This window comes from Strongylocentrotus purpuratus, unplaced genomic scaffold (assembly GCF_000002235.5).
Source record: "Strongylocentrotus purpuratus isolate Spur 01 unplaced genomic scaffold, Spur_5.0 spur5_scaffold_13, whole genome shotgun sequence".
Lineage (NCBI taxonomy): Eukaryota > Metazoa > Echinodermata > Echinoidea > Camarodonta > Strongylocentrotidae > Strongylocentrotus > Strongylocentrotus purpuratus.
Genome location: NW_022145598.1, coordinates 9,522,790 through 9,549,659, shown reverse-complemented (window position 1 = coordinate 9,549,659; position 26,870 = coordinate 9,522,790). Strand labels below are relative to the sequence as shown.

At 40.8% G+C, this 26,870-nt stretch overlaps 1 protein-coding gene across 2 annotated transcripts in view; it reads right to left on the bottom strand.

Moving 5' to 3' along the window:
* Window positions 1–26,870, bottom strand: part of LOC588560 (protein phosphatase 1G) — a 35,393-nt gene extending 8,523 nt beyond the window's left edge. The window contains exons 1-5 of one of the 2 annotated variants that reach the window (XM_030982865.1): window positions 26,496–26,870; window positions 12,688–12,757; window positions 9,025–9,216; window positions 6,485–7,024; window positions 17–297 (exon numbers count right to left, since the gene is read on the bottom strand). In XM_030982865.1, the coding sequence (XP_030838725.1) occupies window positions 17–297; window positions 6,485–7,024; window positions 9,025–9,216; window positions 12,688–12,757; window positions 26,496–26,606 (1,194 nt within the window). In that variant the 5' untranslated portion in view covers window positions 26,607–26,870. The remainder of the gene's footprint in view (window positions 1–16; window positions 298–6,484; window positions 7,025–9,024; window positions 9,217–12,687; window positions 12,758–26,495) is intronic. The other variant, XM_030982866.1, reaches the window with a different exon arrangement.

Genomic DNA, 26,870 nt, shown 5'->3' with positions numbered 1-26,870 from the left:
CCCAACATTGACGTACTTGTACCTCTTCTTTTCCACCTGGCAACTGCATTCTGTAATCCTCCTCCTCCTCCTCCTCAAAATCACCACTGTCTTCTCCTTCTCCTAATTCCTCCTCATCCTCCCCATCAAAGTCCTCCTCCTCCTCCTCATCATCATCCTCTTCGTCTTCCTCCTCCTCCTCTTCGTCTCCGGACCGGTAGTCCTCGTCTTCCTCGTCGCTGTCGTCGTCATCGTCCAGGTATGGAGGAACGATCTGCTTGAGTTTACTTTCTGAACTCGTCCCTGAGGTGCTCGATCCTGTGCAGAAACAACATGGAGAGATACTTGTAAAATATAGCCAAAACCTGGGAGTGTTTAACAAAGATCCTAAGTCAAACTTTTCTCTAAGTTGGACTTAACAATTATGGAAATCTGTTAAGCATCTATGAAAATATTTTGTGAAAATTATTTTCAAAGGCATAAAATGTTTATTCAAATATTTCATATTTTCTATTATCATGGAGATTTCATGTTGTTGGGTCGGGGCAATCTACTCATATTGGCCCTTCCACAACTCAGAATTATTTCGATAAATAAAGAACAATCAAGATGATTTGGTTACCTTTGATCCGTTTATTGCTCTCAACTCGAGCCACATCTTGGAATTAGCATGTTGATCACCATCTCATTTGCATATTCGTAACATATCTCCCCCCATAAAAGAAAGTTTCTATCAGTAGTTAGAACTTTCTTCTGAACAATAGTAAGATTTAAAGGCGAGAAATTAACCACACAAAAGGTATAACAAGCTGGCATGAACATCATTTTTCTAATATCGAAGACAGACCGATTAGTCCTTTCATTTCAACGTTCAAAAACAAAACACAAACTGCAGAAAATGAAAACAAATTCGATAGATAACATTATACATGTATGTTTTCTTCCTGAATCCTGGAAGTAAATATCAGGACATTAATCAGACACAATGCCTGTATTTTATAAAGAACCACAAACTGTGGTGGCCGAAACACGTCTCTACACATCACACATAATGAATATATGAATACATGAATACACGAGCGTAATAAGCGTGCGCGATAAATGAAACACTGAATATTCAGCGAAGGCGCCGATATCCTAAATGCGCACAACTACAATAACAAATGATTGCATATTCATATAATGAACGCGTACAACGTAGTCACATGACGCGTTTCTATGACGACACCTCATTACTATGTCGGAATGCAGTGTCTCATTAATTATGTCGGTGAACAGAAGCAATATGTTATAATGATCCACATAACTGTGCACAGCTAGATTTGAAATATTTCTGACATTAAATGTAAGAATAAGGGTACATACATATTTCTTGTACACATACATGAAAAACATAATCTGTTAAGTTACTGCTGCAAGCTATTAATTGAAAGTTGTTTAAATATAAACAAATAAGCACGACTTATCAATTAAATCACAAACACATAGCCTACATTTGCAATACTGGCAGTCAATACTCTTTGAAAACTGCATAACAACATTATGTAATTTGTGATGCTACACTTTTGTTTTGCTTTCAATTTGTTTTACACCTGTAAAATTGATAAGATAACAGCTGTTGTTCTTATGAAATGATAAATACCTCAAACTTTACATAGCATACTTAACAGTGCTGGGTATGAATAATAACTGTTCTCTTTTGATCAAAAGAAAACTTTTCTGAATAAGGTAAAAACACACTCCAAAAAAAAAGACATGATATCAGTATACATGCAGGCACAGGTAAAACAATGACATGTGGTGCACATTTTCCACAGAATATAGTCCCCTGTCCATACTGGCGTCTCCCTGTAAATAGGTGAAATGTTCCTACATGATCATTCATATCACTGTTCAAAATTATTAAATTGTCTGATCAAAATACATGTACAAAGTACAAAGCCATAAATCGCGTGTAGCTTCCTTATAAAGAATAAAAACAAAATATTAAAGTTCTAATTTCTTCACAATTTGTCAAATGTTCAGTAGGCTTGCTTAAGCTCTAGAAAGCGTGTTTGCGATTATATTGTCCTTTCCTTTGAAATGAGTCACTTTCAGTCCATAAGGCTAGAGAAACGGGCTCCGACGAAACAGTCTCTGGTTTTCGTTTCTGAAGCGCTCAAAAAACGTCAATGGATTATGATCTGTGGATACAGTCACCTCTGAAGAGTTGCTAAGGTACACATCGAAGTGCTGGACTGGCAAGACGAGACCAAGGCACTCCTTCTCTATAGTAGAATGTCTTCGCTGGTGGGGGTTGAGCTTCTTGGAAAAGTAGCTCATGGGTTTCAGGAAACCCATGTCTTCCATCTGTAGGAGGACAGCACCAACTCCTACATCACTGGCGTCAGTGGCAAGCTGATAAGGCTTCTGGAAGTTTGGAGCATCCAGTACTGGTTTTGACATCAGTACATCACATTTTGTGGAGTAGCACTGTGACACCTTTTTAGCTTCTCCTGCTGGTAGAGCAACATCATTCAACTTCTTCAAGTCCTCTGCTGCTTTCTGAACCTCAATCAAGGCAGGCTGACTGAAGATAGTCTTAGCATGACTCTGGTCATTTTGACCCTCCTCCAACGTTCTGGAAAAGGTGTCACCCAAATTGACGTCACCATCATTGTCATCTACTTCTTCTTTCTTTTTCATAGCCTGGGCTCTAGTAACTACACATGAAGGAAAAATACCAGGAATATCAGTTTCCAATTCCTCTGTCTCTGAACTCACCTCAGGAATGTCACACACAACGGGTGATGGGAACACCTTACCTCCGGCTAAATCATTGCCGAGCAACATTGAAATTCCCCTCATAGGCAACTTAGGCACAATGCCAACAGTCACTGGTCCAGAAACTAATCCACTGCTAAGCTCGATGTTATATAATGGAACCGGTTTGAAGCCATCATTCACATCTTGAATCAAAACTTTCTTGCCTGTGAAATTCTCTGCGTCCAAGGACGACGCATCAGCAATAAGCAGAGTCTTCATAGAACCACTATCCCTTAAAATCGTGATAGGCAACTCCTTATCATCAACACTGAACCTAACTGTGCCATAAGAAACAAAATCTAGAAATCCTTCATCAATCTCCTCATCATGTCCAATATCTCTTACTTGATCACTTCTTTTTGTTTCATTGTGATCATTCATTACACGTTTTTGCATGTCGACTGCTGCTATGCGCACAAAGCCACTAGGCTGTGTAATTTCTTGTTCAAGATTTTTTTCTTTTACTTTTAGTCTTGGACATTGCGTCTTAAGGTGGCCCTCTTTCTTACAGTAGGCACAGAGAAGTCTGCCTTCAGTTCCAAAACCACTACTCTGATTAGTGCCGGTGTTACCTGACTTCCTCTGAGTCGTAGGTGACCTAGATTGATTCCTACGCCTAGTAAGTGGTGAACTACTCCCTTTATGTGTCAATTCGTACCCATCTGCCAACATGGCAGCCTTTCTCACATCACTAACTACATTATCATTGACATATGTCCTAACCTCTTGAGACATACATCTTTTAAGCTCATCAATGAGCATAATCTCTCTAAGAGAATCATATGTGGCATCTATTTTCAAAGATCTGATCCACTGATCGAAGGAAACTTCTTTTTTCCAAGCAAACTCTACACAAGTCTCTCCAGTTTCTCTCCTGAGATTGCGAAACCTCTGACGGTAGGCTTCTGGAATCAACTCAAATGAATGAAGAATAGCATCCTTCATTGTCCAATAATCAAATGCCTGCTCATAACTCAGTGCAGACACAACCGACTGAGCTTTACCAGAAATCACTTGTTGGATGAGCAATGCCCATTCATCTTCCGGCCACTCCATTCTCTTGGCAACCCTCTCAAACATAAGAAAGAATGAGTCTAACTCACTTTCATCATATCTAGGAACAAGCTTAACCCTAGCAGAGAACCCAGCTTCTATCGACCTCTTGTCTCTCTCACCAGACTGACTACCATGAGAAGTCATTTCATGATGACGCATCATTTCAAATTCCAACCTCTTTCGTTCCATTTCTCTCTCATGCTCAGCAGCCTTTATTCTATCTCTTCTCTCCTCTAGCTCAATCTTAGCTAAATCAAGGTCAACCTTGTCAGTGGTAGCTTTATCTTGGTTATTAGTACCACCATTATCATTAAATGTAGGCGCATCCGCTTGTGCCACGGCCGTCGCAGCGCTCAGTCCTGCATGGGCTGTAATTGCATCAACTATTTCTGACTTGCTTTTGTGACCAGTTAGATTTACCAATAGCTTTGTTCCTACAGCTGTTAAATCAACCTTTCGTAGCTGACGTAACCGGCCAATGGTCAAGTCCTGACTCAAAAACTTTTCAATATCAAAGTCAGCCATTGTATAGATCTAGTCTGTGCAAGTTACACAAGTCTCACAAAGTAGGCCAATCGTCCTGACGACTGGAAGGAAAAACCAACAAAAATGTTGAATGTGAATCAACACAGAGTATAGTCAAACAGATCAAACAACAAAAATTGACCAACCGACTAAGCAAAACAACTTGATCAAGCATCAAACTATCACCAATTCTGTGAAATTGATATACATGTAGCCATGCAGCAGAGGGTTATATTGAGACTCCACCTCCACAACTCAAATCAATTTTTGTTAGATTCCATCAACTCTTACATTTACACGTATAGATCTAGATCTAGTCTTCATATCACACAAACACACATGAAACATGGAATAATTTCCAGAAAGTCCAGTACCCACAGTCCCACACTACATCAGATGTGTAGCAAACTAGATTGCATGCAAACAACTAATCTAGGCCATTACCCTAGAAGTAGAAACGAAGCCGAGGCAAAGTTAAAAGTCAATCCGACTAACTCCTTCAACGACTGCCATGCAAGAACAAGCAAAACCAGGACCAGAATACCGGACAACCGCAGCAGATGTGCAGTGAATTTCATACCAATGAGACTACATCGACAAGACTCGAGCTATCATGCAGTACAAAACAAAGTCAAACTGTGTAGGCTTAACCCCATTATGGACGCTACACTACCATGACTACAGCACAGACATTCCAGACATTAAATGTGTGCGAGAACCACACCAAAACCCATGAATGGGACAAAAGGTAAACTCCAAACAATACGCGTTTCGGATCGGAAAAGTAACAAAACAGCATATGTTACTATATCTAGCTCTTGAGACAAGCCCCCAATCTGTTGGGTCGGGGCAATCTACTCATATTGGCCCTTCCACAACTCAGAATTATTTCGATAAATAAAGAACAATCAAGATGATTTGGTTACCTTTGATCCGTTTATTGCTCTCAACTCGAGCCACATCTTGGAATTAGCATGTTGATCACCATCTCATTTGCATATTCGTAACAATGTTCTTGATGTGGAATTTTCGCTTTTGAATATATTTTATTTAAAGGCTACAAATGGCTCTCTATCATGTTTAAGTCCAACTTAGAGTTAAGTTCGACTTAGGATATTTGTAAAACACCCCCAGTTATCAGTAGCAAATGCTAAATATCTATGACAAATTTACTCTCAGCCGAACAAAGAATTTTGTCAAGCACATTGCGCACTACACGATGTGACCGAGATCTGATTTTAAGAAAATTTGCAATATTTGGCATTTCATATGGACATTGAAACATTAGCATCTGAATAGTCATATGATAATGAAATCTAATTTTCAAGGGATTTCATAATAATAATAATAATAATAATTTGTTTTTATAAAGCGCTCCATACATCGATCCAACGATGTGCCTAAGCGCTGTACAGATATATTATTACCCCGGTCATCGGATTCAGGCTAACCCGCACACAATGAGTGCACATTTTCCACTTCCTGGGGAGCGTTCCAGCCAGTCGCCATTTAACATGCTTCTTTGGCTAAATCAGCTCAAAATCTTACCGATGTCAGACCAGTAGTGCCATTGTCTACGATTTGAAGCTGATTCAGCTTGTATTCAGACTAAAATTCTGGTTGTTATTATTCTCATCATTATATAGAGCCTCAATGGTAGGTCAGTGGTTGTTTAGATTTCCATATCAAATAAAACCGCTCTTTCAACAAAAATGAGAACGCAGGAGGATCCCGTAATTTGTACCTGGCTTTAAAGATAAAGTTGAGTTCTGTTCATGCGATTGCATTGTGAAAGAAACGTCGTGGAATCGATCAGAAAAGGTTGATCATCTAGCATATGAGTATTGGTGTGTACTGCAAGGTTCGGGAACCATCAAAATGATAAGAAATTTGCCCAATTCTTGGTACAGTTACAAGCACTGTACACAGAAAGATGTATATGGGATGTTACATGCCATATTTAGAATATTAAGGCATTTGAAAAGCCATGTTTTTCAGGGAACATTTTTTCTCTGATGTTCTTCCATAATACATAATACTTGCAAAATACAATGATAACGCTCACAAATTATTTTTCTTCTCTACCCAGAACTCAACCCTCACTTTAAAGTACTCTCACCTGATTCTTTGGTATCGCTGTGCTGTACATTGCCGTTATGGCTCCCTGAGTTTGCAGACGTTCCTGCTTCATCTTTGACTTGTGTTTTCACCGACCCCTCCGTCTTCTCTGATGCCCCATCTCCTTGCCCCATCTCCGCTACCTCCTCCTTGACCTTGACCTCGCCCCCTTCCTCATCAACATCATCATCATCACTGTCCGTGCCATTCTCCCCTTCCCTTCTTTTATCCCCATCGGGGCCATTAACACTGTCCACATTCTCATCCTCATCCCTCTTTCCTTTGGCAACAATATCCCCCTCCTCGTCGAATGGAACAGTCTTGTTTGGCACAGGCCCATCCCCGTCTTGGAGCGATCCATTCACAGCTGTGAGGGGGAACCTGGGTTGTTTCTTCTGGATCATGGGGGAGAGGAGGTCGGCCCCGTGGGCCTGCTTGATCATGGCTCGTTTGTTCTTGGACGGCTGGGAGCAGTAGCGGGCGACCAGTTGTTCCAAAGGAAGCTCCGCCTCTTCAAGGAGTGTCTCCGTCTCCCCATCCTCTGGAATGCATCAAATCAAATAAAAAAATAAAAATCGACAATCAGGGTAGTGTTTCACATAGATCCTAAGTTGAACATATCTCTAAGTTGGACTTAACAATTATGGAAAGCCATTAACATCCTTGAAAATATTTTGTAAAAGTTACTTTAAAAGGCATAAAATGTTGATTCAAATCATTAATATTTTCTATTATCATGGGAGAATTCATGTTCTTGATGTGGAATTTATGAAAAGTCTAAAATGCTCAAATTTTTGCATTTGAATATATTTTATTATAAGGCTACAAATGGCTCTCCATATTATTTAAGTCCAACTTTGAGTTAAGTTCAACTAAGGATCTTTGTGAAACACCCCCTAGACCATGATCAACAGTCCACCTTGTTGGGGCATGGCAGGGTGAGTTCCAGAGGAGCCCCAGTTTCACAAAGAGTTGTGTCTGAATCTCAGATGAGTTGCGATCAATTAACCCGTTGTCTACAGGAACCTGGTGTCCCTTTATTAAGCCTATGGGATTAAGAGAATTCAGTTGTCTATGGGTTAAAGGTAATACAAAGTTTTGGAAAATTTTGAAATTGGGTGGTTCGTGATTCTGATGCCCCTGTGGATGTATTATAAGCACTAGAAAATTTAGCCCCTAAAACATTTCTGCTTTTGAGAAAAATTGAATCTAAAAATTTACCGGTGCTCCCCGTAAATTTTGATAAATTTCAAATAGCGCCTAGGGCCGTACAATGGTATCTGCATGAAAATCTCAGAATACAGTATGTAGTCGTGATATATAATTTCTAGTCAGGAATAGGAAATCGGTTGGTTGTAGTCAAGAAACATTGTTTTACAGCTTAAAAAATATCTTGACCTTGAGAGGGAGCTATACATGTACATGTACAACATAAAGAGTTTATTATTTACAATTTCATATTTCTATACTCGATTTTAACCGCGACGACGACCACTGAATATTGTAGGATCGCATATGCTTCCATATGTTCATTTGAACCAAATTCATGACCCCATACCAAAACTTTGTATTACCTTTAAAGAGCAGTAGTGGTTAATTCAACTCAACCGCACTATAACGTAGGAGTTTAAAAGTTTGCGACCGATTTGGAGGACTGGTGATCAATCTGGATCAAACAAAACTCATTTTAGGACGGAGCCTTCTGATTTCTTTCAACAGGGATTACGAAATATACATTTATGAACCATGTCAGATGTTGTATAATATCAATAACTGCAATTATTTGATATCCACATATTTAACAATATAACCACTCTTCTCTGTTAGGGCATGTGTTGAAGGGTAGTAGTCATGGGGAGTGTTTCACAAAGACTAAGATCGACTTTAAGTTGGACTTGAATATATGGCAGGCTATTAATGCCACTGTTTGCTCTCACCATATAATGACCTTTAGATAATATTTTTTCCTTCAATAATGAATTATCAACATTCTGTAGATTTGTGACCATGATTTGTACGTCCCTTTAGAGACCGATGCCAGAAAACGGTCAGAGCAAACAGTGGCATGAATCATGGCCTGCCATAGTGAAGTCCAACTTAAAGATAAAGACCAGTTATGGTCATGCGATTGCATCGTTAAAGAAACGCTGTGGAATCAATCAAAAAAGGTTGATCATCTAGCATATTAGTATTGGTGTGTACTGCAAGGTTCTGGAATCATCAAAATGATAAGAAATTTGGTCTTGGTAAAGTTACAAGCACTGTACACAGAAAGATGTATATGGGACTACGCGACACGTGTGGGACACGTGCGTTATATGTATCAGGTCCAAATAGATATAATAATTTACCAAATATATCAATTAGCAGGCGGTTTCTCTGCAAAATTTGTATGATCACGTATTAGTCAAAACATATTCTTTCACATGATTGGTAATAAGAGCTTCCATTTCATTTTTTTTGAGAGGGGGCGTTTCCAAAACTGGTCTTTACCTTTAAAGTCGATTTTAGTCTTTGTGAAAAAACCCCCTGATAACATACCTTCTTTCTCTTCTCCCTCTTCCATGCCTGCTATCCTCCTGAGCTTCTCTATGATTGCTTTCTGTTTGAGAGATGCATCAAAGGTCATGAAGGCTTCTTCAAACGCAGCATCAATGTCACCGTCCTTGAAGGATTTTAGGTTTGTGAGTAACTTTGGAAACTGTTGAGCTGTGTACACTGCGACCTCAGCACCTGCAAAGTTGATACTAAACAATTAGAGAGAGACAGAAGAAATAGCTTGGACACATTATGCACCATGATGAGGGCTTGATGCTCAGAGTCATAGATGGTCGTATTCGTGGAGAGAAGAAGAGGGGAAGACCTCGTAAAGGCAACAGGGTATGAAACCCTGAAACGGATGGCTCAAGACCGAGGAACTTGGAGAAACACTTAATATAGAATGTTGATTGGATCACTGAAGTGAACCCGTCATAAACTGACAGATCACTATTGATGATGAATAGGCATTTACATGTATATAGCACCGTCTATCTAGACAATTCTATTTACATATTATTACCCCGGCTTTAGCCTAGCTGCCATTACGGCGCTCTAGCAATTCAAGGAATAAAGTCCTGCCAGGTACCCATTTACCTCATCTGGGTCGAGTGTAGCAAATGTAGATTAATGTCTTGCCAAAGGACATTAGTGCCATGGCGGGACTTGAACCGCGGACCTTGTGATCAACAGTCCGGTAACATACATTACATGTATCCACTCGACCACGACACGTCCTCATATATGGTCATATACACCCAAGCTAGCCTTAACAAATATGAAAACTGTTCATCTTGAAGGCGCTGCAATCAGCATTAAAAAGTATCCATTTAATACACCTTCGTCAACAGGGACAAATATAGGGAAAAAATATATAAGGACAAACAATCGCAAGCAAGGAATGAACCTGGATTCTCTTGTGTGAGAGTTGTGAGCCTTCACCAATATACTTTATACTACACAGCTCCCATTAAGTCAATAAAAGTAAATGTACTAAGTAAATTAATGGTAAAAAAGATACAGGTATTTATGCTTGAAGAACATTGCTTGCAAAGGAAGGAGTGAATGGAGAGGGAAGAGAACCAATGGATAAAGTTTGAAGTTATCAAAGTATCCAAAGTCGTAACACAGCAGAGAGGGAAAGAGAGAGAGAGGGAGAAAGAGAAAGAGAGAAGTAGAGAGAGAGAGAGAGAGAGAGAGAGAAAAGTAGAGAGAGAGAGAAAGAGACAGAAAAGAAAGAAGTAGAGAGAGGGTTGGGAGGAAGGGAGACAGAGATATATAGAGAGAGGGGAGCAAGAGAGGGAGAGAAGGAGGGGGAAAGGGAAAGAGAGAGAGGGGGAAGAAAGGGAGGGAGAAAGAGACAGAGAAAGAGAGAAGTAGAGAGAGAGAGAGAGAGAGAGAGAACATGTAACATAATGGTAATTCGATTCTTGAGGTACCTGTATCTACATAATTCTTTGCCCCCATAAACCAAAGTACTTATACCTTGTTGCCTTGATATAGAGCTCAATTAATCAAAGAATGACCCCGTATCACATTTCCCTTGATTAGGGGATTTCCCTCAGTAATTAATTAGGTACTGGACTTTGGCAAGAGGCCTACATGCCTTCATTAACATGCACATTCTTTGTTGTGAACAACACAAAGAAATTTGTTGGGTTGGCAACAGCCTTGAAGTGTATTAGAAGACTATTCGTGTGCAATTCCACAAAAGAAAAGACACACAACAAAAATCTGATAGCTTTCATAACCTAATTTTAAAGGTATTACAAAGTTTTGGTAGATTTTGAAAACTGGCTTGATAGTGATTCTTTACAATTTGGGTATATTTGGATGCCCCTATGGATGTATTATTTACAAGCACTAGAAAATTTAGCCCCTAAAACGCTTCTGCTTTCGAGAAAAATTGAATATAAAAATTTACTGGTGCTCCCATTAAATTTTGATAAATTTCAAATAGCGCCTCAGCCATACGATGGTAGCTGCAACAATGAAAGTCTCAGAATATGCAGTTGTGATATATATATATAGTCCAAACGGTAATAGTAAATCGGTCGATTTTAGACAAATAACATTGTTTTATAGCTAAATTAATATATTGACCTTGAGAGGGTGCTATACAACATAACAAGTTTATTATTTACAATTTTATCACCTGTAGACTCGATTTCAACCGCGACAACGATCACTGAATATTGTAGGATCACATATGCTTCCAATATGTTAATTTGAACCAAATTCATGACCCCATACCAAAACTTTGTATTACCTTTAATCTTGAATGCCAGCAAATGCAGTAGAGTGAACTGATCAGTCTAAAAAATCTATCTTGATATGACTTTAATATATTTGTTTTGTTTTGCCAAGGAGTAAATGTACTGTAATGTGCTTGTGCAGTGTTTCTTCCGTCAAGAACAAAGAAGTTTCTGAATGTTAAGAAGTGTTATGAAATTTTTAAAAAATTTTTTCCCCAGCAGAATTCATGGCCTACACATGATAGTTTGAACACTTCATGTTAGGGACAAAGTGTTTGGTGTCTGTTTAGTCACACCAAAGCCAAGAAATAAATTCCTAACAGGTCCCCATTTACTTCACCTGGGTAGAGTGCAGCACGATGTGGATAAATTTCTTGCTGAAGGAAATCAACATCACGGAGTGGGATTTGAACCGCGACCTTATGATTGAAAGACGAGAGTCAGAACCACTACACCATGACGCTTCAGTAGTCGATAGCATACACTAACCGAATGCGTAAGTGAATCGATACATACACAAGGAAATGTATCTCATCCTAACCACAACCGTAACCCTTACATACTACCAAATGGCAACCCTGCATCTTTAATATCCTACATCTTTGACAGAATAATGGCCTAACCCAGAGATTGACTCGAAAAAACAGACTGTCACTATGAACATGACAGACAAAGAAAGCGGACAAAATATACAGTTCCTCAGGTAGACAAAGGAACATCCCTTCACTGCTATTATGTAAAAAGGTGAATATGCATGTGACACCTGTTCTACACATTTTTACATAATAGCAGTGAAGGGATGTTCCTTTGTCTACCAGAGGAACTGTATATTTTGTCCGCTTTCTTGAGTCAGTCATGTCATAGTGTGTGTATCCTAAAAAAAATATATCAGATTTTGGAGAGAAAAATCAGATTTTCACGAAAACTCGACACTACCACTGGCCCGTCGGCCCTGGGCCAGTAAAATTTCAGAAAAATGTTTGCTCTTTCATTAAACTTTAATGAGAAAATTGTAAAGCTAGGTTTTTGTTGGGTTTGCGGGGGATTACTTGTACATGTTTTTATGGGTTAACAAAAAAACAAAAAACAAAAAACAACTATTTTTTTTAAATGTTGTTGTTGTTGTTGTTGGTGTTGAAAAAAAAAGATAAAAAATTATAGTTTAAGATTGTATTTCACTCTTATTATCGTACTAAATATGATTTAATTGTACTGGTTGGCATCTCTGCGTAACCATAATCCTGCATCTTTTATATCTGTAAAGCGCATTGAGAGGGCCTGCGGTCCTGAAATGCGCTATATAAGGACAAACTATTATTATTATTTATTATAGGAAAGCAGCCCAGAGCAAATGCCACCAGAGTAAATGTCAGCACACTGTATTAAACAAAGATGTTCACATATTACATACCTCCATGGCCATCATAGACTGCAAACAGTGATGTGTCTTCTGTGAGCTTGGTGATGCAGTTGTGAGAGTCCTGTAATAGCAGAAAGGAACACAGAGAGAGAGAGAGAGAGAGAGGGAGAGATGGAGAGAGAGAGAGATAGAGAGGGAGAGAGAGAGAGAGAGGGAGAGAGAGAGAGAGAGAGATAGGAGGAAAGAGAGAGAAAGAAAGATAGACGGATAGATGGAGAGAAAGAGAGAGAGATAGAGAGATACATGTATATAGAGATATAGAGGGATAGAGAGAGAGGGGGGGGGGGGGAGGGAGAGAGAGGGAGAGAGATAGAGGGGGAGAGGGAGGAAAGAGTGAGGGGAAGTTGTGAAAGAAAGATGGAATGGGGGGGGGGAGGCAAGTTCAGAATACAAGAAGGTAATAAAGGGAAATGGAATGAGGGGAGGATTAAAGAAGTAGAGAAAGTGAGAGAGGTAGAAGAGGATGGAGATACATGTCAGTGGTAGGAAAGAGAAAGACACGTAGGATAGGCAGGAAGGAAAGAGATAGAAAGACAGGCAGAGAGAGGGAAGGAGATAGAGTGTGAAAAACAGAGTGGATAAAATAGTAAGGCAAAGGAGAAACAATGGAGAGAGAGAATGATTAAGAGAATTGACAGAAAAGGAAAAGAGGAAAAAGCACGAGAAGTACAGGTGTACACAAAAGTGGCAGAAAATGAATGAGAAAGAAAACAGATAAATTGAAAGCAGAAAGAAAAGAAAAAATTGACAGGAGTAAGAGAGAAAAAAAGGGAGACTGTTATGAAATTGCAATAAATACACTATAAATGTTATATATTCTATTGGGGAGAGGAAGAAGATTTGCCATCAAAATCAAATTCAGAGACAGACAAAGGCCGATTTTCAAACATGTTTTCATTAGAATTGTCATCCGTTGTAAACTTGTACAGGTGTGCATGTATGTATCTTTCAGTTTCTTTCACAATTTCACTACATACAATAACAATGTACTGTACACATGAATAAACATTATCAAGCTGATCCATCATAATGCACATGTATACATATACATATATACAGAAATGTACAGTACATGTATGATTGTATTGATTATGTCTTTCAAGTCTCGTTTCCCTTTTAAGCGCCCACAACTTTAAACAAAAAATGTGTATATCCACTGAAGTCGAAGTTTCAAATAGGAGCTTTTATATCATGCATAAAAAATGTATTGGCTTTTGATTGGTTGAGAGCTTGTCCCGTGACCAGAAATATTTCATTTTTTTAAAGGTTTCTCTGAAAAAGTACTACCGTATTTGCCGGCGATAAGGCCGCAGCGCCGTATAGGCCGCACCCCCGATTTTTACATTAAAAAAAAAAAAAATCTTTTGCCAAAGTCGGAATTCGATCTCTTGCGTACAAATGCTGATGTGACTAAAATCACCGCCTTAAACCGCTCGGCCATCACGCACTGATACCATACACTGCAGTTTTCTGTGATGTAGTCATTGAAATGGAATGAAAATAGCGACTTCACGGCAGCTCCGATAAATGGGCCCTTCTTTTACATTTGCAATGCATTGGCACGAACTTAGATCAAAATCTATCGGCAGATGTTGTTTATGGAAGTTTATTTTCGTCTTCATGTCAACAAAGCAAGATAAAATTGTCGGCAAGATGTGTGGAAATGAACGATCTAGTCCCATATGTACAAATTCGTGCTGGTTTTTCCTTTTTTTTTCCTTTTTTTTCTGTTTCGCTGTAAAGGCCGCACCCCGACTTTTTGATATTTTCTCTTCCAAAAATACTGCGGCCTTTACGCCGGCAAATACGGTCTATGAGAGTACTATTTGGGAGTTGAAAACAAAATGTGATTTTTTTTTTTTGAATCTTTTTTTTCTTCAAATCTTAATTTCATAAATAAGAAATATTTTAAATTTTGTTTTGATAAAATTTGACATTTTTAAAATTCTAAATTTTAATTTTTTCCCAAAAATAGGATTTTTTTAAATTTCAATTTTTTTTAAATAAATTTTTGAAGCAGGATATAAAACGAATATACCATGCCTTCTATTCGAGGTACTGGTTAAAAACTATGGGCCTCGGTGACTCCAAAAGTACCATTTGGCATTAAAATCCGTCCTGATTTTTACGATGTTACATGCCATATTTAGAATATGAAGGCATTTGAAGAGCCATGCTTTTCGGGGGGCATGTTATATCTGATGTTCTTCCACACTTGCATAATAACAATGATTAACGCTCACATATTATTTTTCACCTCTTCCCAGAACTCAACCTTCTCTTTTAATGATAATCATTTCTTCCATAAACTCTGTGCCCCTTCCCCTGGCTGCAACTTCCGCCTGGGCTTCACCGCCCCTTCCTTATTCCCATGTGGCACCCTAGCCTTGTACCTAAGCCCTATACCTAAGGGCAATATCAGGATTTAGAATTCCTACATCAGACTAGATGGAACTTCGACTGCGCGCAGTCGAAATGATGCCTCCGTCATAGAGCAATTTACAAACCAAAACAGAAGAAATTTTTCAAATTCAAGTTCAATTGTAATCCATTAACAGGTTCTCAGAATATCGTGATTACAAGCAATTTCTCATATACATATATGACCCTTTGATCTTTGACCTCATGACCCTAACATCTACTCAGTTCATTGGCTCCGCAAGATGTCCCGAGTTAAATAGTAATCCATCTGTCAGTTCTAATGAGAATGCATTCACAAGCTATTTTTGCATACATAATGAGCCCATGACCTTTGACCTTTGACCTCATGACCCAAGAATCTACTCAGTTCATTGGCTCTGCAAGATACATACATGATCTAAGTTTGGCAGGAATCCATCAATCTGTTCTAATGATAATGCGATCACAAGCTATTTTTGCATACATAATGAGCCGCATGACCTTTGACCTTGACCTCATGACCCCAAAATCTAATCAGTTCATCAGCTCTGCAAGTAACATACATGACCTAAGTTTGGCAGGAATCCATCAATCGGTTCTTGAGATAACGCGATCACGAGCTGTTTTTGCATACATAATGAGCCCTGTGACCTTTGACCTTTGACCTTGTGACCCCAAAATCTAATCAGTTCATTGGCTCTGCAAGATACATACATGACCAAAGTTTGGCAGGAATCCATCAATCGGTTCTTCAGATAACGCGATCACGAGCTGTTTTTGCATACATAATGAGCCCTGTGACCTTTGACCTTTGACCTCGTGACCCCCAAATCTAATCAGTTCATTGGCTCTGCAAGATACATACATGACCAAAGTTTGGCAGGAATCCGTCAATCGGTTCTTCAGATAACGCGATCACGAGAACGGGACGTACGGACGGACGGACGTACGGACGTACGGACGTACGGACGGACGGACGGACAACCCGAAAACATAATGCCTCCGGCTACTTCGTAACGGAGGCATAAAAATGGTATCGCAGCAACTGTTCGCTGTCCCTTTAAATGATTTCTCATCCATTGTTGAATGTGTAAAGAGTAGAACAGGCGAACACAAACTTGTGTAATTTCATCCTTTTTTAAACTTAAGCAAACTTAATGTTATTGAAGATTGTAAATCATGGATCAAATAATGGGACATTAAAACATGCACAAATTACTGCATAATCCTAAACTATTGAGTTTTTGTCAGGATGTAATTTTACTTTTACCAACTTTGGCACACAAATTATAAAAAGGACGGAGTTCTAAATTTGAAAATTTGTTTGATGCACTATTCCCAATACAATTCCCATATAAAGTTTTTGATTTACATGTACACTGAAATTTTGCCGGTAATTTAATATTTTGTAATAAATGTAAAACTGGTGCCTGTCTTCCGAAAGTCCCCGCAGTGGAAGCGCGGTTTGGAGCATGGAACTTCAAAGCCAAGTGGAATGTTACTAAGGCTGTGCACAACAGTGTAATGAGGTACCCGAGTACACTCCCAGGCTTAAAGGTAAAGACCAGTAATGGTCATGCGATTGCATTGTGAAAGAAACGTTGTGGAATCGATCAGAAAAGGTTGATCATCTAGCATCTAGCATCTGCAAGGTTCTGGAATCATCAAAATGATAAGAAATTTGGCCCATTCTTCGTAAAGTTACAAGCACTATACACAGAAAGATGTATATGGGACTACCCTATCTCTCTCACACGACCATGAGAGAAATAAATTTACCAAATATATGAATTAGTAGGCGGTTTCCCGGCAAATTTTTTATCATCATGTATTAGTCAAAACATATTCTTTCACATGATTGGTAATGAGAGCTTCCATTTCATTTTTTGAAATTGGGGCGTTACCAATACTGGTCTTTACCTTTAAAAGCGAATACTTGAATATTCAGATGCCATGTTTTTTTTAAAAAATTTAATTTTTTTTTGATTTTTTGGATTTTTGGGGGATTTTTTTTTGTTTTTTTGCCACCACCATACCACTGGAGCAGTATCCCAACTCTATCGCCGAAAACACATGCAATTTTACTTCGAGTTGCAGTTGAAGGCGTTGATTTAATAATAATAATAACAGTAAACAATGCTGTTTTAAAAACCAAAGATGGCAGAATAATCCACTTTCCTCCGAGTCCAAACAGAAATCCGGACATTTGATCCCAGTTTCTGAGCGGTGAGTTTGACAGTGCTCGAGTTGGGAAACATTTTTAACCGACGGTACCATGCCAGCGGCCGCCGCTCTCCCTGGCACGGGTAAGCGTCAGCCTGGACAGTGCCAGGTGACAAGGAATTTGTTTTTTGCGGCCGAATATTCGAGTACGAGAAATCATACTCTCGACTACTCGTCGCAGCCCTATCTGCCATGTTGTTGTTTGTGTGTGATATGCTGTTATACCTTGAATACCTTGAATACCAAAGCTTCTGGAAGAAAGCCGTCTCCAGCTGCCAAGCTTCAAGGTCTAACTTCAAGGGGGGGGGGGATGTCCCAGCTTCCAGGTCTTGCACCATAGTCATTTTACATCTGTATCTTGCTTGCTGGGTCATATAAAAATTGCCATGATTGGAGTGTCAACTGGGAGAAGGGTGAATGATATTGCTCCTTCTTCCAGTGTTCGTCAAGTCTGGCTTTAAAGCTGTTACCGAGGTTGCAGATACTACCAACTCAGGGAGGGAGTTCCAGTCGTTGAGGACCCTGTGGCTAAATGAGTCTTGCCTGAGTTTGGTGTTGCACCTGGGTTTGGTCAGTTTGAAAGCATGCCCTCTCGTTGTTGAATTGATTGCAGATGTGAAGAATTGGGTAGTGGGTAGAGTCCAACCTGTCAATGTTCTGCATCAACTTGAACACCTGAATCATGTCTCCTTGGCGGCGGTGGTGGCTAAGTGAGGGAAGCTTCAAACTCTCAAGTCTCTCATGGTAGCTTTGGTGTTTTATCTCTGGTACCATTTTTGTTGCTCTTTTTTGTACTTTCTCTATGATTTTTTCGTCCTTCACAAAGCGAGGGTGCCAGATTACATTACTATATTCCAATATGGAACGAACAAGACCTTTATAGGGGAGTGGAATTGTTGATCTGTCCTTGCAAGTGAAAGATCTACGTACATGTATGCGAGCTAGTACTCCATTTGCTTTTCTAGCAGCAATTGCAGATTGTTGATGAAATCTGAGCTTCTCGCCAATGACAACTCCAAGGTCCTTTTCTTCTTTGGTTTCTGGGATCTTTACACTGTCTAGCTCATATTCCCTCCGTGGATTGCCTGCCCCTGGGTGCAGGGTCTTGCATTTCTTTGCATTGAAGTGGAGCTGCCATTTCTCTGACCATCCCTCAAGTTTCTGTACGTCTCTCTGCATGGTGGTGTCTTCCTCAGACATTGCTTTGCCATACAGTTTGGTGTCATCTGTAAAGATTTTGACTGCTGCCTCAATCTCGTCAGGAAGGTCGTTTATGTAGATGACAAATAGAAGAGGTCCGAGTACACTCCCTTGTGGTACTCCACTGGTGACTGAGGTCCAATCTGACATGTTGTGCAATGTTTTTTAAAGGGATTTTTTCCATGCATCCAACAGACCGGCCGAAAACTGCTGACGGCTGATTACCCTCTCCTTTTACTCTAGAAATCTACGCGTAATAAAATAATACCCCCAGTTAACCATCTACCATTAGGTCGTCCATCTTCCTGAGGATTTATCGTTCAAGGAGCATCATCGCGGAATCCGTTTTTCGTATCTTTAATGCGTGGATTGAAAATAGGGATTGTCCATGAAAATGCGGACAATCCTTATTTTTAAGGACCAGCTACATCATTTGGGAGTCTGATCGCGCACCCGATGTTATGTGCTTAAATGCTCCCCATTGAGATTGCACGCATCCCTACGTGGTCTACGTGCATTGCGCGACCATGCAAAGCTGGTCAATGATTTTACAAAGAAATTGAAATTCAAACCTTAATTACTCGTGATCCTGAAGATGAAACTCAATAAATGTGGTGTCATAGGAAAGAGCTGGTTTTTCTCCATATTCCCCATAGGGGGCCACCCCCAGAATTCTAAAAATATCTTGGTCAAAACAGCGATTGAAATGTTGTTTGCATCCTGGCTCCAAAATCTGCCACTTTCCTGAGCCGTGCCCCCGCGGCTTAAGTGGGGCTAGACGTAAGGATAATATTGTAGTAGTTTTTGATATAGACTACAAGCACGAAGCAGACTGCATTAGCAGACTACGAGTGTAGCAGAGCATATCAGTCTACAATAGCCACCCTCACCACTAGAGGGCGCTATTCCTATTGGAAGCTTCCCTGGAATAGAGTCAACCTGAACTCTCTCTCTCATGCAACCGACACCTCAACCGAACAGACGTACCTTTACTGGAAGTTAAGGATGTCAAGCCTGATTGCCTGATACATTTCCAGTGAGTATTTCATGTCTGGTTATGGTGTCTATAAAGTAGCTCCCAAGTCTACTTCATTGGCGTCACGGACTTTTAGGACCTCGAAATGCACCGTTTTGGGGTAACTTGTTGTGTTGTTTTGTCAATTTATTTTGTCAAAACGGGGCGTGGACCTAAATTTGCCGAGTTGCGCTTTGGAGCTGTGCGGGGTTGTGCTCGCTAGTTTCCTAGTGGAAACAAATTTTCCGGTTGGGGGTGGTGGGCGTTGCCTGCCCGTAGTTCCGGCCGGCGACCATTTGTTTTAAAATGGTGAATTTTAAACTTTCTGTGCCTTTACGGGAGCGAGCGCCGTGAAGGGCTGACAGGTTCGGTGGGGGCTGGGTAGGCCCATGGCCGGATGGCTGCAGTGAAATACGGTGTTTTATATCCCGGGAGTGGATGTGTTATGTTATTTGTGGCTAGTTTTAATACTAGTGTGGTGAATGTCCTGTTTTATGTATTTTGGGTGTGATGGAATGATGGTATATCATTATCAACCTGTTGGCTTAAACAGGATGAGATGGTCAGCCATGTTGAATGTTTATGGAAGCATTGTTATTGAATGGCGTGAATTAATGTGATCTGTAGAACAATGGATGATGGAATGTAGGAAACATTCCAGGAATAACCGAGGGGGGATGGTTGTATATATATCCCCAGGCTGTGTTTTTCCATTCATATCCCCGCGAGCGTGAATCTTGAGGAGAATGGAATTCAAGATTCGCACACGTTCGCTGGAGGGGATAGACCAATCAGGGCGGCGGAATTTCGCCCACCCAGATCCTCTGGAGTACGTCCCCATTCGCTCACGTGTTGAGAAGTTTCAATTTCTGAACACGTGCGAGAGTTTGAGATTTCTCGGAAACAGCGGAGGATATCTGGGTGCGTGAGCGTTGCGATCTATTTTTTGACTCGACTGTCAACAACAAACAAAAGTCTTGCTCCTGCAAAATCGTAAACTCCTTCAACTTACAAGTACTTTTGGAGTTGTGAGAGGTGGGATTCTCGTGGATCGTAAGGTAGGAAATCCGTTGCTTTTGCCTTTTAATCATTGCTTTTTCTCCTTTATCCCGATTTTGTCGGGCTTTTCCTTCGTTTGTTTTTTGATACGTGGACTGGCTGTATACGTGTGTGAGTGCTCGTGTTACCAGCAGTTCCGTCTAGGCCCACCTACCCGCTTGGTGGTAGGGGCCAGGGGCTGTGTTTTAGCCAATTATTAAATAATTAAAAATAAAGGGGGAATAGGAGACAAATAAAGCTAGTGATTATTTGTGGAACATAAGCTTTTTGGATTTGTTTAATTTGTTTTCAGAGGCGTAAAGCTTATTGAGAATAAATATAGATTGAGTGGATATCGTGGGGGTTCTGCTAGCTAGCTGCTCCCAGGAGTCCTGCTCTTGTGAAGGGGATTCTAGTCTCCTTCGCAGGATTGGTTAAGTTGATTCTATTAATTATTATATAAAATAACTTAATCAAATTGTAGGGTGTAAACAATTTCCAATTATTAAATAGTTCTTAGCAATCCTTACTCCTTAGGTTAGTTTAGGGCAAATATTTCAGATTTGTTGGTCTGTTTGTTTAGTTGGTGGAGGGAGTTGTATTTATAATTCCCTTCACGAATTGAATAGAACCTAGAGGCTAGACTCTAGACCTCTACTAACTAGGTTAGGTTACTTGTATTTTATTACATAACTTGCTTTGGTTGGAATCTGTATTAATTGTGATGTTGTTCTGGTGAATCTATAACTGGAATTGCTTTTGATTGTTTTGTTTATCTTGGTTGACTGTTCGGTTTTAACTCCGTTGTAGGGGTGTTTTCCGGGAAACAGAAGATACCAGATAAATAGATAACACTTTTGTGACCGTGGGTGAGGACTTGGCTCTGGGAGTTTTATCCCAGGGAAGTCGTGAGTCTTGGCGGTGCGGAGGTGGGGCAGTTGTAGTGTTGGAGGATTAGGGCATCTATTGCATTATACAGATACAATTATAGTATTTGTTATTTCTCATATTTAGGAACTGTTTTAGAATATAAGAATAATTATAGACTTAGAGTTTAATACTAGTATTAGGGATTAAATTTAGTAGGACATTGGGTTTATTACAGTCAGTGCCGGGGTGGGTATATCTTACCCTGTCTCTGGTGTATTGGTTAGGGCGCAAGGAGGGGTGTAGCTCCTTCTTTTTATTTCATCGAACCTCTCAGGCGGGGGAGTAATAGCTCATTCTTGAGTGAAGTAGGCTCCTTGTCGATATTTTATATCGGTTCGGTGAATTGATCTAGGGCAGTAGGGGTCTGTGTTTCCTTTGTTTTGATTGTGATTGCAATTGTGCTAAAATATCCTAGTGTGTTCTATCCAATTATTTACCTGTGGTTGTATGGGTATTAATAATTGTTGGGTAGTTTAATTAATCTTCTGGGATATATTTTATTGGTGCTAAAATATCCTAGTGTATTCTATCCAATTATTTACCTGTGCTTGTATGGGTATTAATAATTGTTAGGTAGTTTAATTAATATTCTGGGATTTATTTTATTGTTGTAGGTTTTGTCCTATTGTTGAAGGATTTAACCTAGCACTGTGGGGATATGGAGAAGGTCCCTATTAATAATTGTACGTTTGAGGAGTTGCTGGCCATGCCCGGGGTAAGTCCTGTTCGAGCGGGGCGTATTTTAGAACTCCGGGAAAAGCATGGGGGGATTACTCCTGAGCTGTTGGAGTCCTCTGCTATGTTTGCGGATGTAGGTAATCTGCAAGGCTGGTTTGACTTCCGATCGCGTTTGGATTATGGGGGAGAGTCCCCCAGGATGCCATCTAGGGCAATATTCCAAACGGGCGATTTTTGGAGTAGCACGCTCCGGGGGAGAGGATCCGGAGAATCCGGAGGAAGAAGTCTTGGGGCACAGGTTTATCCCCATGACAGTTATCCTCCCCCGGTGAGAGAGTCAGGCGGGTTTTCCCGCGCGAATTCGTGGAGATATGAAGGTGGGGAAGATACTTCCCTACCAGGGCCGGCCCGGACTTTTCCAACCCTGCCCCCGGAAATGGGCGATGCATTCCCCCGACCGTCTTTGTCTAGAGGGGAGGGAGATTGGGGACGCAACCGAGGGAGGGCTTCTTATCAGCCACTCCCCAAATCGATCGGATTTGACGGGCGTGGGAATTGGCGCGCGTTCTTCCGAAAATTCTCCGCATTTGCGGATGCCTGCGAGTGGGATTATCCACAACGCCTAAACCAGTTGTGCTGGTGTCTGGACGGTCAGGCAAGCGAGTTTTTCGATAGGATTCAGGAGCGGGACCCCGATATGGGTTATTTCGGGGTAGTACGCCAGCTGGAGGGCCGGTTTGGATACCGGGAGCCTCCGGAGGCAACCCTGCTTGAATTTAACACTGCTAAGCAGGGTCTTACGGAATCCTTGCCTGAATGGGCAGACAAATTGCATCGGCTTGCATCCCGGGCATTTCCCGGGGTCCCAGATACTTACGTGCAACGGCAACTGGTATTGCGTTTATGTCAGGGCTGTATCGACAGCGATGCTGGGTGTCATGCCCTTAATCAGCGCCTCTCTAACGTTGGGGAAGCAGTGGAGGCAATCCGCTGGTTCCAGCACGCGCATACGGTCATGTACGGCCGTACCTGGCAGGCCAAAGTGATGGCGACCGAATCGGGCGAGGTCAGAGGGCCCGAGGTGCGAAGGGTGGACATTGCCCCGCGACCGGCGCAGGGCACTCCTTCCACCCCTTCCCCTTCCAGACTTGAGACCCGGATGTCAGAGTTGGAGGGACGATCGGATAAGCGAATATCCGATTTAGCGAAGAGCTTTGATAACCGGATGTCTGGTTTGGTGAAAAGTTTGGATAGCCAGATATCTGGTTTGTCTACCAGTTTGGATATCCGGATATCCGGTTTGGAGAAAAACCTGGAGAAGATTGCCAAGGCTCTAGGTGGGGCGCGAGGGATTTCACAGACCCTGCCGCCCAAGACCCAGTGGGTCGGACGAGGGTCGGACGAGAGGTACCTGGTCGAGGAGCAGATGTAGTAAAGTCTGACGAGTTAGGGATGGATGAGGTCCTCCCTGCTATTTCAGGGAAAGGCTAATGACGACAAGTTTCTCAATATTAATTCTGTAGTTGCTTTTTCCTGTTCTGTAATTCCCTCTCACCGTGTAAACTTCTTCTTGGATACTGGATTACCTTATGGGTGATTTCATCTTCGAGCTGATAAAGTAATTTATCGTTCTTGGTACCATCTGTTATACATGGTGGGGGTATGGTATGGATTTTTCCATGATTTCCAGGATAGTTGGGAATCCTGTGATATTTAGGTGATCTAGTAAGAGGATTAAGACAAAAATATCTTCTTATGGCTACCATGTCCACTTCTAAGTTATCTACATGAAAGCACATAAACATTCCCTTAGTCCATGCATACTGGAGATATGATCTTCATGTACTTCAGAATGTATGGATGTATATTAGTTTAATCCTAGTTTTGTGGAATTAGTATAATTTGTCAAAATGCTTACATGTATGTGGATCTCTCCGTTGGAGTGAAACCTGTCCTACATGCTAATCATGTCGGGTCATATTCATTACGGTAATCATCTTGACAAAGGGGTGAATGAGTTTATTTGGAGTATGCGTTTTACTCTATGTTTTAGTATACATCCTTTTGGCAGGCATTTTTGTAATTAGGGTAGTTTTCTGTGGAGAGTTTCTCATGCAGCTTTCTTGTAGTAGTCTTTTCCTTGGGATAGCAAAGTAAGGACTTTGCCATAGACATGTCAAAGTTGGCTGTAAGTAAGCCTCCTGCTCCATGTCCTTATCCCTGTATACATGTAGCACTGCTGCTTGTTGTAGAAATCTAGCACGGTCCATATTTATGCCTGTGTTCATGGTTTCCTCGTTCTTCAAGTGACTTAAGGGGGATGACGATAAGTACATGTATCCCTGCAATGTTTTGAGTTGGGTGTCAATGTGATAGACCCCTGCAAGTATTTGAGAGGGGTGTCGATGTGACTGACCCCTGTAATGTTTTAAGTGGGGTGTTGATGTATACTCCACATTTTCTAGCTATCAAGGTATTCCTTGACCAGCTCCCATTAGGAAGTAGGGGTAAGCGACCTCTCTTTCGGCTTTCAGGGTATTCCTTGAACAATTCCCTCTGGGATGTCGGGGTTAGTGACCCCGGTTTGTGATTATTGGGATATTTTGATGATTTGTTTAAATTTAGCAAACTGGGTATGGTTTCATCGAGGCCATTTGATTTGAACTACATCGGTTTAAATCAATTGCACATTGCTGGCACTCGTGTCACCCTTTGATTTCGTTTGCTTCCGATTTTCCTTTTTTAGAAACAAAAAACTATACTGTTTGGATCACCCTTGTTTGTTTTTTTCAGTACAAAGAAAGGGGATCGGCATGATGTTTTCTATTATATTGTGTTTATAATGAAATTGCCCTTTGAGGGCGTGATGTTTTTATAATGGGATGTATAATGGGGTTGCCCTTTGAAGTTGGCAAGGGGAGGAGGGTTTTGTTCAAGGAAAGGAAAGGAAAACAGTTTTTTTCCGGAGGACAACATTGTTTTGTTTAAATTTTGTATGTTGTGATTGATGGACCTGGCTGTTACAAAAGCCGGTCTTAGCGGGTTTCAGCCACTGATTGTGGTACCCAAGTTTTTTTTTTGAGGGGTTTGGGTTCTCCCTGGGATGAGTTCTTTAAAACGGGGGGGAATGTAGTAGTTTTTGATATAGACTACAAGCACGAAGCAGACTGCATTAGCAGACTACGAGTGTAGCAGAGCATATCAGTCTACAATAGCCACCCTCACCACTAGAGGGCGCTATTCCTATTGGAAGCTTCCCTGGAATAGAGTCAACCTGAACTCTCTCTCTCATGCAACCGACACCTCAACCGAACAGACGTACCTTTACTGGAAGTTAAGGATGTCAAGCCTGATTGCCTGATACATTTCCAGTGAGTATTTCATGTCTGGTTATGGTGTCTATAAAGTAGCTCCCAAGTCTACTTCAATATCCAGGTGCTTTTTTTTCTCGCTAGCCCCACGGGATCATTCGGTTTGAAAATACCCTTCCCACATTTTTTGAATCAGCTAATTAGGGAGGCATGAGCTCCGCTCAGTCCAAACCATGGTAAAATCGCGTAACATTTGCGCGTATTGTGAATGAAAGTATGGATAGCCGTTCGCACAATAGTACCCGGAAGTGATTACACGTTATAGTCAATGACAATATCGCCGAGACAACGTGGCTCAAGCTGCAAGTTGCGCATAACATGCGTACGCTATGCATACCCTTGCATATTGCGCGATACAGCCGTTTGGCTGAATTTAGCAAAACAACATAACTCTGCGTGTACCGTCTTTTTCGTCGATTCTGATCAAAATGCTATGAATATTGCAGCGTTTCGAAGGGGCTGTATCTTTTGATAGAAACATCGGTGAGACTTAGACTAGCCTAGACCTATTTGAAATGTATTATTCTGATTACATTTTTAATTCAAATATCAAACAAAAATTGAGAAAAACAATCCCAAATTGAAAATTGAAAAATCGTTCAAACACCCTAGGCCTACTACTAGATATCTCCATGCACATGACCACACCGTTTCAAACTCAAATTTCAAAATCTAGGATCTATTCACTTCAGGACAATTGAATTGAAACACTTTTCATTCTCCTTTTTTTTACAGCACTTATTTACTGCTCATGCTCCCCCAGTCTTGACTGGTATGAATTAAACAAGGATAATTTTTGGCAGTATGGGCATGCAGCTTTATTTATGTTAAACTGTTAAACCAGTGAAGTTCGAGGAAAAGAACCACTGCACTGCAGTGGCACTTGCACCGCGGTCGGTGCAGTGCACGTCTTCGCCTTCGCCTTCATTCATATTTATACTGACCTCCATGCCAACTCGCCATCCCTGCATTGCAGAGGCTCCGTATGAAAGTTCCTCACAACTCCCGTCATCCGAGATTTTCTCCACGTTCGGTTCCGATAAATAAGCTCCCATTTTGATCCTGTAAGTTCTCTGTTCTCTCTTCTAGCTCAAACTAACAGATTTGCGATCGTTTCTTCCCAAATCTAGGTTAAATTTGATCTTTACAGGGACATGCGCAGAGGTCCCCGTGTGTCATTTCACGTGGGGTTTTCTTCGCGGTCGATTTTGGCTGTCCCATTCAAAAACAACTTTTTGTGTAGCCAAACTTGCGAATTGCATGCCCGTCGCACTCACGTACACAAACAGCATATAGCTGCATGCATGCGGTATAGGTAT